Source organism: Colias eurytheme, chromosome 18 (genome assembly GCF_061535395.1).
Source record: "Colias eurytheme isolate Ceu_HAF_F1 chromosome 18, ilColEury1 Martin Lab GWU primary, whole genome shotgun sequence".
NCBI lineage: Eukaryota > Metazoa > Arthropoda > Insecta > Lepidoptera > Pieridae > Colias > Colias eurytheme.
In genome coordinates, this window is record NC_142997.1 from 9,094,519 (window position 1) to 9,112,159 (window position 17,641).

The 17,641-nt window shown below is 35.8% G+C and overlaps 1 protein-coding gene across 1 annotated transcript in view; it reads left to right on the forward strand.

Annotated features, from left to right (window-relative positions):
* The window catches only part of LOC149900855 (cell growth regulator with RING finger domain protein 1-like), a 37,431-nt gene extending 21,470 nt beyond the window's left edge, over positions 1–15,961 (forward strand). Inside the window, exons 4-7 of the mRNA XM_090112435.1 lie at positions 10,609–10,753; positions 11,491–11,598; positions 13,206–13,350; positions 15,518–15,961. Coding sequence (XP_089968561.1) covers positions 10,609–10,753; positions 11,491–11,598; positions 13,206–13,350; positions 15,518–15,660 — 541 coding nt within the window. The 3' untranslated portion in view covers positions 15,661–15,961. The remainder of the gene's footprint in view (positions 1–10,608; positions 10,754–11,490; positions 11,599–13,205; positions 13,351–15,517) is intronic.
* The last annotated feature ends 1,680 nt before the right edge of the window (positions 15,962–17,641 follow it).

Here is a 17,641-nt window from a genome sequence, read left to right on the forward strand (position 1 = left end):
TCAAAGGCGATGCAGTTTAAATGTTAAGAATTAAAAAAAAATCTGTATTCTCATCTACATAGTCTCGAATCATTCTAACATCTAACAATTAGGTTTATAATACAGAACTTGATTTTTGTATAACTGTTAGAATATGTTCGTCTATAAGACAAATCTATGCTTCTCAATAAAAAAAATGTGTTTGTATGTGTTAAATAAGCTCCGAAACCGCTCGATTGAAAAATTATTTCACTTGCACAGAGCTACATTATTCCTTCGTGGCAGGATGTTTTATTTTATCCTAGTTTAGTAATGGCTGGATAGAAATAACAGACACACACAAATAAAATCTATCTTTTTTTTTAAAGACATTTTAAAGTTAAAAGGTTAAACTAGACAAGGTGACGCGGAAGTTAAGTAAATACTAACACAATCGAAGAATTCATTTATTTTACATAATTTAACAATGAACTCGATGTAAATAATACAATAGCTTATTGGAAAAATAGTTTATTGATTTAAAAAAAAATATGTTTTCATGTTTTTCTTACATGATGTTTTTTTCCGCGGTGTCAACGTTCCGTGATTACGATTTTATTTTATTAATTTTAATATAATTACGATTTTATTTTATTAATTTTAATATATAATATTTTATTTTATTAATTAATAGTAACTAGTCGATAACCATGAATCCGTGTCAGATGAGATTTTTGCCTCCCTAAGGTAGTATTTAGTGACCTTACTAAAATATAGTACTACATTTTATGAAATAAAAGTACAAAAGTAATAACGTCAGACTGAAAAAAATTGATATGTAATTGTTGTGTTCTTTTAGGTGACTGCTGCAAGGCTGCATAATATGATTTTAAATACATTTAGTATCAAATTTATTTGCAATATAACGTCTAATGCAAAAAGTTAACCTCAACCTTTTATTTTTTATTTATAAAAAATAAGTCTACGCCCAGCTACTATAAAATTTAACAATGTAGATGTAGGTGTGCTTCCGTGATTTAAAACCAAAATGGTTTTAATGTAGATTTATTGGTTCAATAATCATTATAATAATAAATCTTTATTGGTCCAATAAGGAATTTATACTAATCTTTACTATGTATTTAGTTATTTACTAATATTATAAAGCTGAAAAGTTTGTTTGTTTGTTTGAACTCGCCAATCTGAAGAACTACTAGTCCGACTTTAAAAATTCTTTCGGTGTTAAATAGACCATTTATCGAGGAAGGCTAAGGCCAACAGGAACGGAGCCACACGGGTGAAACCGCGGAGCGCAGCTAGTGTCTAATAAATCTATCCTAGCGTAGGCCTGCAATAACAGAATCTAAATTTAGGTTTCTAGCACCGAATAATCTGGGGGCACGGCAGTGCCCCCGCCAAGTCGAGCAAAAAAAAAAGCGGCACGGCCGTACCATCCTTTTCTCGAAGCAATTCGGGCCTTTTTCGACCCCCTATAATTCGGTTGTGGATAAAGCAAGAAACCTGAATCTTCAGTAACTAATCCGGCATTGTATAAACACGGAATATTTAAAATTTCAGTCAATTTGAACCAGTAGTTTAAGAATGACAACTTGTTAAAGTTTCTAAATTTTGTCACTCACTGACTCACCGATCATCAAAAGTCCAAGGCACTTCTAGCAGACTTAGAAGCTTCATATTTGGAATACATATAGAGTTTAGTGTCTTAATCATGGGAAAACTTAAATATTTTGTAATTTCGGTCCAGTTTTCCAAATACACCAACTGCATCAATAACTTTGTAATCCCATATAAATATATGGGATTACAAAGTTATTTATGCAGTTGGTGGTTGGTGGTGGTTATAAATTTAATAGGTGTAGATAGGTACCTACCATATGAGGCAAGGGAGGGGGTATAGGGTGGGTAAGGGTGTGTTTAGCCCATGAAACTGAACAACATTATTACTTGTAAAATGGTCGACGTAATGAAAAACACATGATTGGACATGTCTTGAAGTACGAAAATCTAATAAAACAATATACATATTATAATTTAAATCTGTTATATATAAATTGTTGGCGCGACTAGCCTCCTTACAGACAGACTGGCCTCTATTTTACTCTATGACTGACAAGCAAAATATACGCCAAAATGACAGAACAATGAAATGTGAATGCCTTCGAGCGAGCGGCAGCCGCACGCATACGTGCGAGCGCCCTCATGCTGTTCGGATGTGCCTCGAAACCTAACCTATAAGTTTGCGATTTTCAATGGTATCAAAAAGAAAGGCTCTACAAAAAGAAGTGAGATCCCATCAAAAACATCCTGTAAAAAACCCAAGTCTCGCAGCTCAGTCTTTCTACCGTCAAAAGTTGTGAGATCCATGTAATACCAAGTCGGTTAATCTATTTAGTGTCTACTTGAAGGACCTTCTGTCTTAAGTTATTACATAAGTTATTATCATGCCAATATTAAAAATATTTAACGTTTTAAACAAATAGATCGACTTGGACATCGCATGAAAACAAAATGAATATTACAATATTTTATTAGATTCTTTAGTCTCTCGCGCCTCACGCGATTGAAACTCTCGTTCCTGTTGGTCGCTGGCCCGTCGTGCTGTGTAGTGTGATACATACTAATAATCAAATCAAGCGATGTCCAAGTCGATCTATTTGTTTAAAACGTTAAATATTTTTAATATTGGCATGATAATAACTTATGTAATAACTTAAGACAGAAGGTCCTTCAAGTAGACACTAAATAGATTAACCGACTTGGTATTACATGGATCTCACAACTTTTGACGGTAGAAAGACTGAGCTGCGAGACTTGGGTTTTTTACAGGATGTTTTTGATGGGATTATACATTACTCAAAGTACCGTACTTATAAAGTAAACAATACAGAACTACCGTTGTTTTATCCGTTAAACAAATGTTGGACAGCGCCAGTTTTTACATACGTTAATATATTCTGCACAAATATTCATTCATATTCACTGTGATTTACTCACGTAAAAGTTCATTCCTCCAATGCTGCAGTTTTACGGTTATTTTAAAGCTGAGGACATTCGTGATATCGTAATTCCCATTTGGTTCGAAATTCGAATACATAATATATGTATACATTTAGTACAAGTGTTCGTATTTGATTAAGGGCCGATTCTTCAATGCTTGGATAAAACTTATTCGTTGAATAATGTATAAAACTACCATTTTAAAAACGTATTCTAATTGCCCGTATTTGACAGTTTACGTGACATTTTAATATTATCGTGTAATACTTTAAATGGACGGATAAGTTTTACCCAAGCATTGTAAAATCGGCCCTAAGTGTATTGCACGCCTCATAAGCGAAGCGTTGAGGTGGGTACTACTGTCACTTCGCGCAAAACATCTGATTTTTCAAACTTAAAATGTCTTTATGTATCATACATTGCACTTGTAAGATAATACATACACACACATATTAAGAAAAAACACTATTTTTAACGTTCATGATATTTTTGATGTCATTTTTAGGGTTCCGTAGCCAAAATGGCAAAAACGGAACCCTTATAGTTTCGTCATGTCCGTCTGTCCGTCTGTCCGTCTGTCCGTCTGTCACAGCCGATTTACTCGGAAACTATAAGTACTACAGTGATGAAATTTGATGGGAATATGTGTTGTATGAACCGCTACAAAAATATGACACTAAATAGTAAAAAAAAGAATTGGGGGTGGGGCCCCCCATACATGTAACTGAGGGATGAAATTTTTTTTTTCGATGTACATACCCGTGTGGGGTATCAATGGAAAGGTCTTTTAAAATGATATAAAGTTTTCTAAAAAACATTTTTCTTAAAGTGAACGGTTTTTGAGATATCAGCTCTCAAAGTCGTAAAAAGTATGTCCCCCCCCCTCTATTTTTATAACTACGGGGTATAAAATTCTAAAAAAAATAGAGGTGATGCATGCTAATTAACTCTTTCAACGATTTTTGGTTTGATCAAAGTATCTCTTATAGTTTTTGAGATAGGTTGATTTAACTGTAATTTATTATATTTGCTGCTACGGAACCCTTTGTGCGCGAGCCCGACTCGCACTTGGCCGGTTTTTTGTTATTTAAACTAGTTAAAAAACAGTTTAAAAAAGTTCTGTCTTGGACGTCCGTGTGTCTGTATGTGCGGATCCTTTTTCTTGTTAACACGATAGCGACCGAAATACTTTACTAATCGAGTCTTTTTTTTTCTCTTACGCTTGAGTATGCTCAGGAATAGAACCCTTTCATTTTTCAGGGTCTGATTCGATGTGGTTTAATTGTTATTAAATAAACAAAAATAATAATTAATTAATATTTATTAAAAAAAAATTACGAGGCGTGCACTTTTGGATTTTCCAAATTTTTTATAGTTTACTAGCTGCGCTCCGCGGTTTTACCCACGTGGCTCCGCTCCTGTTGGTCTTAGCGTGATGATATATAGCCTATAACCTTCCTCGATGAATGGGCTATCTAACACCGAACTAATTTTTCAAATTGGACAAGTAGTTCCTGAGATTAGCGCGTTAAAACAAAAAAAAAACAAACTCATTACCTTTATAATATTAGTATAGATTTGACTAGTTTTGCCCTGGCTGAGATCGCAATCGTTCCCTACAATTTCTATACTAAATTTTCTATCTCTATTTCAAGCCTTTAACGTTTTATTTTCAAGACACAAGAAGCCAATACCCTTCTCCAAGGTCAAGGAAATATTTCTGTAAACGCTCAGAGTCCTCCAAATTCAATGCTATAACTCAAACATGGAAATTTGTTTTCGAAATTACCACTTACTTTTCCTGAAGTGATGAAAGGTCGTCATTATTTATTAGACAATTTTCCGCTTGACACGATGTTTATATGAAACTAGCTGTGCCTCGCGGTTTTACCCGCACTGCTGTGCTCCTGTTTGTCTTAGCGTGATGATATATAGCCTGTGTATATAGCCTATACTATAGGCTATATATCATCACGGCCATATAGCCTTCTTCGATAAATGTCGATAAATGTTCTCGATGAATCGGACCAGTAGTTCTTGAGATTAACGCATTCAAACAAACAAACTCTTCATCTTTATAATATTAGTATAGATTTACGTTTTGTAGGTTTTTCTTGTAGTTTACAATGATATCCTGTAATATTATCCCATATGTATTACTTTACTCTTTGTATTATCCTCTGGCGTTTCAGTAAGCGTCATTCTAATGGATGTATTTATAAAATGAAGTGGCATTGTCTTTATTTTTAAAAGCCCCGCTGTTTTATCAAAGTATGACATTTCATCGCCTTTTATATTGAAAGGGCCTTTGTTGTTTGCCCTTACAAACACCTAAGTAATTTTTCATTTATAACATCGTTAATATATTTAGGACTAGCTGCGTCCCGCGGTTTCACCTGCGTAAATGAGCGTTTCCTTCCTAATCCTTATGAAATAAAATAAATGATCTTTCTTTCAAAATATTTCAAAATATTTGAATAAATAGTAGCCTAAGCTACTACTTATTACATCTGCCAAATTATGTCCAAAAAACAAACAGACAGTTAAAAATTGCTATTTTATAGCTGGCGTCCACTAGGCGGATCGGGCCGGGCCGCATCGCAACGCAAAAATACGCCGGCCTATGTTTTGTATGAAACATCGTCCATTAGCGACGGATCGGGCCGGGGCGGGCCGCTACGCATTGGCGGATATCGCTTCGCAGGCGGATTTCTGCCGGGCGGTGCGCTGCGGCCCGGCCCGGCCCGATCCGCCTAGTGGACGCAGGCAGGCGGATGTGAGCGGCGAGCGTCTGTTAGATAAAATCCGCCTAGGCGGTCCGCCGCGCCCCGTATAGGTGGACGCAGGAGCAAACAGCGCGTCCATTAGAGACGGCCCGTTGCGATGCGGCCCGGCCCGATCCGCCTCTAATGGACGCCTAGCATTAGTGTGCATTAAACATTTAGTAAAAAGCGATTACTTTAATATTACAAACAGACACTCCAAAGGTGTTATCTTGAGATAGGTTGAACAAACGGAATGTGAGAACGTGTTGTGTTATAGTAGTTTGTTGTTGTTCGTAACATGGCCTCTTTGCAAAGTGGAAATGAAAGTGGAATGGAAATTAGAATTCAAGTTAAGGGAATAAACTGCAGCTAAGTTTACATGTATTATATCGATCGACTCGACTATAATATTAATTAAATAAATAAAAAATATTTCACGACATTTTTCACACACGGCACACATTTTTTTATATTATATTCTTTTCATTTTTTTGGTTACCTGGAAGAGATGGCTCCGTAATAAGGTCGCCTATGGGGCATTGGGCATTGTGTGTGTTTTTTTTTTCCATTTTTTCTTAGTGTGCAGAATTAAGAATTTATTTATTCCTTCAATTCATTCATATCACTTATTTTACGTCAGGTATTTAATATTACTCCAGTCCATACACGCACTTAAGGTAATGTTTCTGTAACCCAAATCAAAGAAATTTTATGTCTACCGTTGCATGCGTCACTACCATGCTGTCAACAAATGTACGCACTTTTGCAAATCTTGTTGAAGTGAAACTTATTTAGGCGCATTGAAAGTAAAATTTCAAGGTCGCGTCATGGCAATAACATCACGTCATCGTGTAAGGCGACGATTTTGGTATATCTATGAATCTTGCCATAGAAGTTCACTTCAGACACGTGCTCGACACACACGCTCTTTTTTAGGGTTCCGTAGCCAAAATGGCAAAAACGGAACCCTTATAGTTTCGTCATGTCCGTCTGTCCGTCTGTCCGTCTGTCCGTCTGTCACAGCCGATTTACTCGGAAACTATAAGTACTACAGTGATGAAATTTGATGGGAATATGTGTTGTATGAACCGCTACAAAAATATGACACTAAATAGTAAAAAAAAGAATTGGGGGTGGGGCCCCCCATACATGTAACTGAGGGATGAAATTTTTTTTTTCGATGTACATACCCGTGTGGGGTATCAATGGAAAGGTCTTTTAAAATGATATAAAGTTTTCTAAAAAACATTTTTCTTAAAGTGAACGGTTTTTGAGATATCAGCTCTCAAAGTCGTAAAAAGTATGTCCCCCCCCCTCTATTTTTATAACTACGGGGTATAAAATTCTAAAAAAAATAGAGGTGATGCATGCTAATTAACTCTTTCAACGATTTTTGGTTTGATCAAAGTATCTCTTATAGTTTTTGAGATAGGTTGATTTAACTGTAATTTATTATATTTGCTGCTACGGAACCCTTTGTGCGCGAGCCCGACTCGCACTTGGCCGGTTTTTATTTTCTTCTGGTGTGTACATAAAGATTTCTTTCATTCTATCATGTCACATATTTGACGTCAGGCCTTTATTATTACTTCATTGTCCCTACACGAATGTTTTTGTTCCAAATCAAGGAAATGTGTAAGTATGTGTATTGTGTACCGTTGCATGCGTCACTACCTTGCTGTCAACAAGTGTACGCATATTTTGCAAATAGTGTTATTAACATTGAATCTTCATTGAATGGAGTATATTCGTGTCATCCTCGTTTACACTTCACGGTCGACAGTGATTTGTTACTATGAGCATTTCCTGATCTTTCATATTGGCTGGAAGAAGCGGCGAATTGATTAAGGATTACTTTACTAAAAGGACTCTTAAATTGTATTTTAATTACTGTAAATTCATTGAAAAACTTGAGAATTTACGTAAGGACATTTTTTGAGTCATTCATATTTCGTCTATTCCAATTGAGTGAATTCATTTTATTTTCAGAGTCCATAAAAAAAATTAAAAACCTTAAAAAAGACTTAGGGTGCACTCACACACATCAGTCACCGTCACGGCACGTCACCGGACAGGATTAAAAAAAAATATGTATCAATAGTTCTAGTATGACTCTGTTCCCACACGACAGTCGCCGGCACGAAATCTATCAGTGACGTCCCCGGTCAGGCACGTCAAATAATCTTTCCATACATGTATCATACTTTTATCCCCACTCACCCGGTGCCGTCACGTCTCAGTTCAGTCAGCGTCGTGCTACCGTCAATTGCTACATGTTCTCTAGCGTGACACACGTCTAATCACTGACTAACCTGATGTATGTGTTCAATGATTCAGTCAAACCGGCGACGTGACTGACGGACAACATGACGGTGACTGGTGTTTGTGGATACGTACACAAACCGTCACCGATCAGTCATCGGTGACTTGACGGTGACTGATGTGTGTGAGTGCACCCTTATCTGTTCTTCTGAGGTTTTCTGTTAAAATGCATCGGAAATTATCACGTTATAGAAAATTGTATAAAGATGATGCAACTTGCATTTGTCAATTGTTTTTCCATCGCGTAATGGCATTGTGGTACCGGCCGAATTGATAATCTTTTTTTGAAGTCGGTTAAAAATGGCAAAAGATTGTCCATAATATATGAAGAATTCTTTTATTCTATATTTTTTATTGCTATTATTAAACTAGTTGATTATAATTAGCCATCCATTGATGTAATCTTTAATTTGTAAGCTTTTTCCTTTTTTGTACAAATTACACTAATTAAGCTGAACAAAAAGGTTAATTGGCTGTGATAAGAAATAATAATATACTTGTAAAATATCCTTCATTTTGGGAAAGTTAGTTCATTATATCAAACCTATCTTGTCAATATCTGAATTAAAACAGTGGACTATTCTACTTCTAGGGCGGGTGATTGGCCTTTCACGTTTGTTATTGATGGACGCCCTTGATTCTGTTAAATTGTATCTATTTATTGTCTCCAAGTGGTCTTTCTTTGAAAAATAAATAGGAGAAGCTTAAATATTATTTATTTACATTTACGTTATGTTTTATATTGAAAGTCTGGCTTTAAAAAAGTTATTGTGGTATTAGACATAACAGCAAGATAATGGTTTTCTCAAGATCACACGATCTTTCCTGTTACCATAATATGCTACGCTACTCCTAAAGCCTTGTTTCCACTTGAGCATGCTCAGGCGAATGAGCGGCTCATTTGACCGAGTCGCTCAAGTGGAGACGCCTGAGCACGCGCGGCCCGAGCATGCTCAGGCGTCTCCACTTGAGCGGCTCGGCCAAATGAGCCGCTCATTCGCCTGAGCATGCTCAAGTGGAAACAAGGCTTTAGGCATAGCTATACAATATACATAACAATGCAAATCATGTTCTGCGGTAGACAAAACATAGCACAACATGATATTGAATGTTTACAATCCATTATGGTTAGCATTGAGTCGTGTCGATTGTTTCGCAATGGGCCACTGGGTTACGAAAGGCTGTTATGTGGCCAGATGCACGTGGTTGCGCTCGACTGGTCAGGCGCAAGGAAGTTGGACTGCCGGTGGGAATACCTCCTGATCGTCTTGAGCTGGTGAAAATGCCTCATTTCATAGACGTTAGTGTAAGATGCGGGTAGGTAATTAGTTACGTCATGGTGGCGATATAACCATCGTGACAGTGAGGTGGTGCATCGAGAATGAATTCTAAACAACACCTGTGATTTGTTCCGTGTTAGTGACAGGCACTAGGAACCCTAAAAACTCCACAAGTTTAGTATGTAGGCTGCTGTTGCAGGGCTCCATAATCTGTAAGGCAAATGTACATGGTATTTTTGAAACATATTGAGTTAGATAACTTAACTTATGTATAGCGTTGTACGGAAATTTTTGGTGTCTTAATCTGTTTCCAAAATCATGAACAAAGAAGGACAAAGGAATCTTGAGCAAAATCTAATTACGTTTTTTCGACATTTGCGCATAAAGGAAAAAATAAATTTAAGTTTAAATTGAAATGCATAATTAAAGCGACAGCTTTGGCTGGGAGTGAGTGTTTTTGTCGATCCGAAAAATTCTGCGATACAAAGAGTCTGTATCTTCAGGACACAGAGTGTATATTTAATTAGGAAACATTTTAAAATATAATCAATAGAATTAATTGGTTTAAACGAATTACTAATAAGTAATAACTATTGAATCAAAGACCATGGTATTGTGATAAAATATGAATATTATTTTTTGTTAATTGAATACTCAAATATACAGACATAGGTTGTATAAACAATTATTAGTTATTGACAATATCATAAGTTATCGATACTAACGCGAGGCGTGTACCGATTGCCATCAGAAAAAACGTAAGGTCAACAGCTGTAAATAAATATTCAGACTAATAAATGGAAAGCCAATTATAGCATGACGATACGTGTTAGTACACTAACCACATATGGAATTGTTAACCCATATCCATCCGTCTTTATTGTAGATGAAGATAAAGTATTGGGTCGAAATTTTCACTTTTATTTAACTAAAAATAGACATATATGTTCCTTGACCTATGGCGCTTTCGTATTCTGCCATATTTCAAGTTTATAATCCCTAGAAAATTTTTAGCCGGCTTTCTCAATGATACTGCTTCTGCTCTTCATAACTTTTTGGAAATTTCACAATTCAAAATCGTTCTCAGCAACAATTCTAATTTAATCACTAAATTTTTGTCTATGAGATACATTTTCTACTTGCACACGAAATGCTTATTTGAACATAGGAATAATAATTTGAAAATGATTAGTTTTCTGGGTACAGAAGTAAGGAATAAATAAGGATGTAGTTTGACCTAAGAACCCATAATTCCCTTGTTACAGAAGCAACCCCCACGACGAGAGGGTGCTAAAGCTGTCATCAGATGAACCCCTCCAGCTGGGGCCTCCGCCCCGCAGCTGCTACCCGCTCGTGGTGATCCTCGCGCGGGACCAGCGTGATACGGCAGAGTTGCGGCCTGACGATACGGTAAGAAGTCAAGTAACATAGAATATCTGGGCCATTTTTAGGGGCAAGCTAAGGTGTTGATTGATCTAGATTCTAGAATATCTGGGCCATTTTTGGGGACTATAGCAAGCTAATTTTTCATGAGAAGTTCCCTTTCGTCGAGTTAAGAAAGGGAAACGTCTATCGGAAAATTAGCTTGACAATCCATACTAATATTATAAATGCGAAAGTAACTCTGTCTGTCTGTCTGTTACTCAATCACGCCTTAACTACTGAACCAATTTGCATGAAATTTGGTATAGAGATATTTTGATACCCGAGAAAGGACATAGGCTACGTTTTACCCCGGGACATAGGATAGATTTTATCCCGGAAATCCCACAGGAACGGGAACTATGCGGGTTTTTCTTGACTGCGCGGGCGAAGCCGCGGGTGGAAAGCTAGTAGATTTATAAAAATGATCCAGGTATTTCGACTGATCTTTAATATGAATAGCCTTGTTTCCACTTCGGGGATATATTCTACTTTGATTGAGTCTTGGCCTATCGGAGTGAACAGGTGCATAGAAAAAGTCCCACCACTTTTGTTAACAACGGTGTAAGTACTTGATTTACTTGGCCAGCGTATTTAGTTTGAAACCTCATACAAAGCTTATGTCCTTTTGCCTAGTGACTAAAGTTTAGTGTAAACTTTTTATTGAGAAATTTCTCAATTGGTATTGATCGATTTGTACTTAACGATTGTTATTTATTTCCCAGGTAGCACTAATAAGCATAGTACACATAAAGGACGACCAGTGCCCGCTGCCGAGCGGGGTTATAGCGCAGTATTTGAAACAGGCAAATGGACACTTGTCTTGTTTGAAGGTAAATGTTTTATTTTTACTGTCTTCTATAAAAAAACTGCTGAAACTTTTCCCTATAGAATAACAATCTATCTTTCAGGACTGAATTTATTTTAAACACTGCTTTTAAAAAAATATAAAAATAAACAATCTATTTATGATTTTATAATGGTTTTGTTTTGAAAATTTGGGATTGTTTCCATCTTCCAATACTCTGAAAAGTAACAGAGATACATTATAAAGTTAATAATACAAATAGTGAAAAGTTAATTTGTTCGAATTTTCTGATTTTCCATTGGAACATTGTTATCTATATTTTACCTTGTCAAACGATTAAGTTAATTGTAATTGTAGGTTCATATAAATCGATCACTTTGTCCGATATATCATGCAATAAAATTAATAACGTTAATAGAAGTTAAAAGCTGCACTTAGCCAATTTTTATATTCTTCACTTACCATATTAGGTTCTTAACGTATTTTAATTATTTTTCGAAAAATTTCCACGTACATTTTTTTATTCTTGATAACTACTTGGTAAACGTATTTAGATTCCTACATGTCTAATTCTACATAGTGACGCACACACTGCTCAGAAAAACCCAATAAATATTATTGTTTTGTTTTTACAGTATTTTTACACAAATGTTTATGTATTTTTGATTATAATAAAGATGCTATTTATTATAATTTCTTCTTTTGTTTTTATTGTAGTTGTACATTTTGAATTGTATGATTCGCTTTAATCAGAGAAGAAAATTAAAAACTTGTGTCTTCTTTTCATTTCGTGTGTTGTGTTTTTTTGCCTCGCGACAGTCTGAAGACTACAGAGTAATATAGGCTTCTTTTTACCGCGGTGAAACATTCATTTTAATCGTAATATTTGAGTGGCATAAGGATGCCACTGCACGGGTACTCAAACAGGCGGTTTACTTGGCGACCAGAGCGATTTTTTTGTTATAAAAAAACTATATACAAAATGTTTGTTATCAGTCGCACTGCGCGCTTGGCCTTTCGCTTGCAAGTAGTCATAGTGCAATCCAGTAGGCTCTAGGGGCTATGCAAGCCGCCTGTCTGTGCGGTCACGGTTTTAGACTATGTGGGCGAAGAGCTACTTTTACAAAATGTCTTTAATATGTAGTTAAGGCCTAAGGAGCTGACAACACCAAATTTAAGTTATTTGAGCAGTTTTTAAAGAAAAGATATTTATTCTAGCCCATCAAAAAAAAATAATATGTTAATATTCATCATATTTCGAAGAACGTGGACAGACTCGATACATAATTGGACGAAATCGGCTCGACAGAAAATAATTGCAAAGATTGGTCTTAAAATCATCATTAAACGATTCTATGTCTTTATTTTTTTGACGTACGGGTCTGCAATTTAAAACACAAAGTCAACATATTCATACCTGAAACTCTAACGATATATTTCGCATATGACCCACACTTTTCCTTAAATCACATATTTTCTTATTATTTTCTTCTACGACCTGGCCCCGCCAAGTAACAGTGATATTGCGCTCTCGTATGCGCACACTGTCCAATTGTATGGGAGTAAAAGAGAACGCAGTCATGTTAAATTTGCTCTTAACAGCCCCTTAAGAAGTATCGTTCGTAATTCCAGCAACTGTACGTGTCGGGCGAGATGGCGGACGTGGACGAGGGGTACCGCGCGGGCGGCGAGGCGCTGTGCTGCGTGTGCGCCGCCGCGCCGCTGTCGCGCGCGCTGCTGCCGTGCCGCCACGCGTGCCTCTGCGCGCGCTGCTTGCGTGAGTACACGGGCACAGTATAGAGTACACGCCGGGTGTGGGTACAAGCCGCGTCAGGGTACACACCGTTTGGGTACAATCCGTTTGGGTACAAGCCACGTAAGGGTACACGCCGCGTAAGGGTACACACCATTTGGGTACACGCCACGTAAGGGTACACACCGTACGTGTACACACTGCTGGCAACCGTGTTGTGTGCATGAACACAGTACACATCACACAATATGATCGCTGAACAACACTTGACCTTTTGTCCACCACTAAAATGTCCCTATGACATGTGCACTATATTCAATATCAACTAAGCTATACAAACCTGTGTTCTATGACCTTATTTACCATGCTCATGCCACCTTGTGCTCCAAATCTTCTATACAACAAAATTAACCCTTCTCACAATTACAATACATGCACTTCATTGTACACCACAAAATAGGCCCTGTGCCATGATCGCACCTGGACACATTCTGCATTCTATAGTAGCGCTAATATTATTCTATATGCCCTAAGTTTAGTATAAATCAGTTACATCAGTTCCATTTTATAATATTCTCAACAAAGCTCTTATTATATTGCAAATTCATTGATGTTAAAGCTCATTTAAATATAAACCATCAGACATTCTATTTAAAATCACATCTTAAAATAGAAAATCAAAGACAACAATATCGCTGCGATCTGAGATAAAACCTGAGGAAAATAGACAATTAATTTATTCACGACATACACTACATTAGCATTCAGCGCATAAATCAATCTATACAGTGCCGTTTGTATGCGGGTCGCGTGTTCGATGCTCGTCGTGTGCAAGGTTGCGGTCAGTGTGATGTGATCTTACATCATCTTGGTTATGGTGATGGGTCAGTTTTCAGAGCCAAAGGGCTATGTTTTGGGAAAGTTTTTATTTCGTTATTTAGGTGAATGGAATAGAATTAGAAAAAGAGATAGATTTTGTAATATCTCGATTACATATTTGAATGAATTACAGATATAGTTATAAAATTATCTTTTCTGCAGGTAAAGTAAACCCCCCCCCCCCCCTTACACTTATGAAGGCTTCTCTAACCTTCTCTCGAATTAAAAATTCATCGAAACTTTTTCAGTGATGTGTAAATCTTTTAGATAGAAATTTACTTTGGCGTTCATATTATTATTTATTATGCATTCATAACAGGCTTAGGATTACCTAAAGTCTAAACCCTTATAACTGACCTAGCCCTCAGAATAAATCCATTTACGAGTGTATTGCATTCGATTTATTCCGCACCCCTAATTCTATTATTCTAATGAATCAACGTCTTTTTACTATCATTTTGCCAAAAATTTCCAAATGCACCCAACTCTAAACATAATCAAACGTGACACCAAAGGTCACATCAACAAAACTCAAGATCAACTCGGAATTCGACGCACGCGCATACATCCGTCACTCGTGTTCTGAATGTTTGCAACCTTCTGCTGCACTCAATTATATAAGAGTTCGTTTGGTTTTCAAGGTTTGGAAACATTGTTTTAATGATATTTCTTTTGAGATTATAAATGTATCAGATTTTTACTAGCTTCAGGCTATATTTGTGTAGTATCCAGCTGAAAAGTAGCAAATTCTAATCTTAGTTTTATCTTTGATTTCGATTCGATTCTTTAATTTGACTTTGCTTGAAAAAGAAACAGTATGATATCATCGGATCGGATAAACATTTTGTTTGCTATACTTTTACAGCATTGTAATATATCATTCACTTTCCCAAGAATCAAATACACATACACAATTCACATACTACCATTGCATACATTCCGTTTCACACTCAAATCCTTCTAACACTATATTATAATATTGCATATAACTTGTTTCTTTACTATTATGGTTAACTAGCTGCGCTCCGCGGTTTCACCCGCGTGTTCCGCTTCTGTTGGTCTTAGCGTGATGATATAATAATATAGCCTATAGCCTTCCTCGATGAATGGGCTATGTAACACCGAAAGAATTTTTCAAATCGGACCAGTAGTTCCTGAGATTAGCGCGTTCAAACAAACAAACTCTTCAGCTTTATAATATTAGTAAAGATATGGATATATTAACCACATCTCAGAAAAAAGCGTAAATTTAATATATTCAAAGCAATGTTTTATTATTTATTTATTTATATTGTTTATTCTCTAATTCCAGCCAAACTGGACAAGTGTCCGATCTGCAGAAGCATGATCACCAGCTACTTCTGCATCCGCAACGACGACGAGCCGCTCTCGGAGCTCAAACAGCAGCAGTATCCCATCAACAGGAGGATTCTGAACTTATTTCACTATCACTAGCGAAAAACTTGAGGTTTAGTAACTATAACTATTCACTAGCAAGAAATCGGGAAAATTTTTACTGATCAATAGTGTGAACCAGCCTAATGGATGACTCGTGACTATAGTTGGTGTGTCACTAGCCATAATAAATCTATTCTCGGAAGTCAAAAAGCAGGAGGATTCTGAACTTATTTCATAATTACTAGCGAGAAATCAGGAGGAACATTTTTACTGGTCGATAGTGTGGCACAAGCCTTATGAATATATGGTCTGGTTGGTGTATCACTAGCTCGAGTCTCGAAATTCAAAGCTGAAGCGTAGAAAGGCGTATCTTGAACTTGTTTCACTACCACAAGCAAGATTAATCAAAGGAAGGATTTTTACTGGCTGATCGGCAGCCTTATTATATGTAGACTGAGGTTGGTGTGAGCCTTAGACAATTCTCGAAGCTGAAACAGCAGCCAACAGGAGGAGTCTGAACCTGTTCCATTATAACTAGCGATATACTTCAATGCGATGTTATTAGCAGAACTCTACCAGCCTACAAAAATAATTCATCACTACACACACTGAACCAGCCTACGTGAATAGCCACCCTTATTTATTTAGTGTGCACCAATCAAGTGTCTTTATGTCAACTATGTGTCACCAACCCATTAAAATCGTATGGAATCTTCGCTAGTGTGTTATAGGCGTTATTGAATAATCAACAATCGATAGTGTTGAACAGGCCTTACTGGCTACAACAATCGCAAGTGTGTGACCGGCCTATATTGACATTGAAAAACTTATCTAGTGTATACTCAGACTTAGTTGTAACAACAAATATTAACGCTAGTGTACAATCGATTTAAATTGTCGTTTATTATGTAAAACATTGTTAAAAACTAATGTATCCTAAAAAAATTTAAATGTGCAAAAACAAGTGTTGAATGAAGCTTATGTTTAAACAGCATTATGAGGGCAAATACTATCAAAAACCACTTATATTGTTTCCATTTAAAACGTATTAATTAATAAGTTACATTAATTCTCTTCATCATCATTTTTTTAATAAAACTATTTCCCCAAGGACGATTGAATTTTGACATAGATAATAGAATCAATGTGACACATTTTAAAATGTGACCATAAACAAAATGTTCGTTTAAACATAAGCATAGCACACGGTACACTAGATATCACTTAGTATTTTTTTCGTCGATAATGTGTTCCTCGCTTTAATTTTGTTAAATTCTCGCTCCCTTATTCTAATGTGATGTAGTTATAAATAATAAAAGACAAAAAATTGTTTGTGATATGTTTTGAATGAGAAATTTATTTTGTACAAATGTGATGAATTTTTTTAATTTAATATTTTTTCGTATATTTTTTTTAACTTATCGCTTGTGTTCAAATAGTTATTATTTTCTTTAGTGATAAATGGCATAAATTTTCCTATTTAAGCGATTATGTAAGTGTGGGTGCAAAGAATGGAACTGTGATAAAATAAAAAGCTTTGTGACATTGCTATGTATGTAAATATAGGATTAATTGTAAATTCCTAGTGTATTTATATGAATAAGTCGCTTAAAATAACTTGTTAGAATTAATCCCCATTCACGCTCGAAAATAATTTAATTTCAACTTCTCTTTAGATAATATTAATATTCTATTATCTGTGGATTTTTGAGGATATGTGTATCATGCTGTCTCGCTCTGACTTTTTAAAATTCAAATGTCGAACATTATGAAGAACATTCTAGAACCTCAATAATTTTAAATAGTGAATAATAATTTTATCCATACCTTTCATAAAATATTATAATTAACGAAGTCTTCCAATAAAAAATTAACAGAAACAGATCTCATTTGTGAAACAACGAGTTAAATGATTAAAAAATAATCAAAAAATGACCTCAGTGAAGGTTAAATGTATAACCTAAAACATCTCTGAATATTAAAAAAGAAAAAATATTGCAAGAAAATGTATTTTATTTCGTGTAATTTTTCCTGGGTT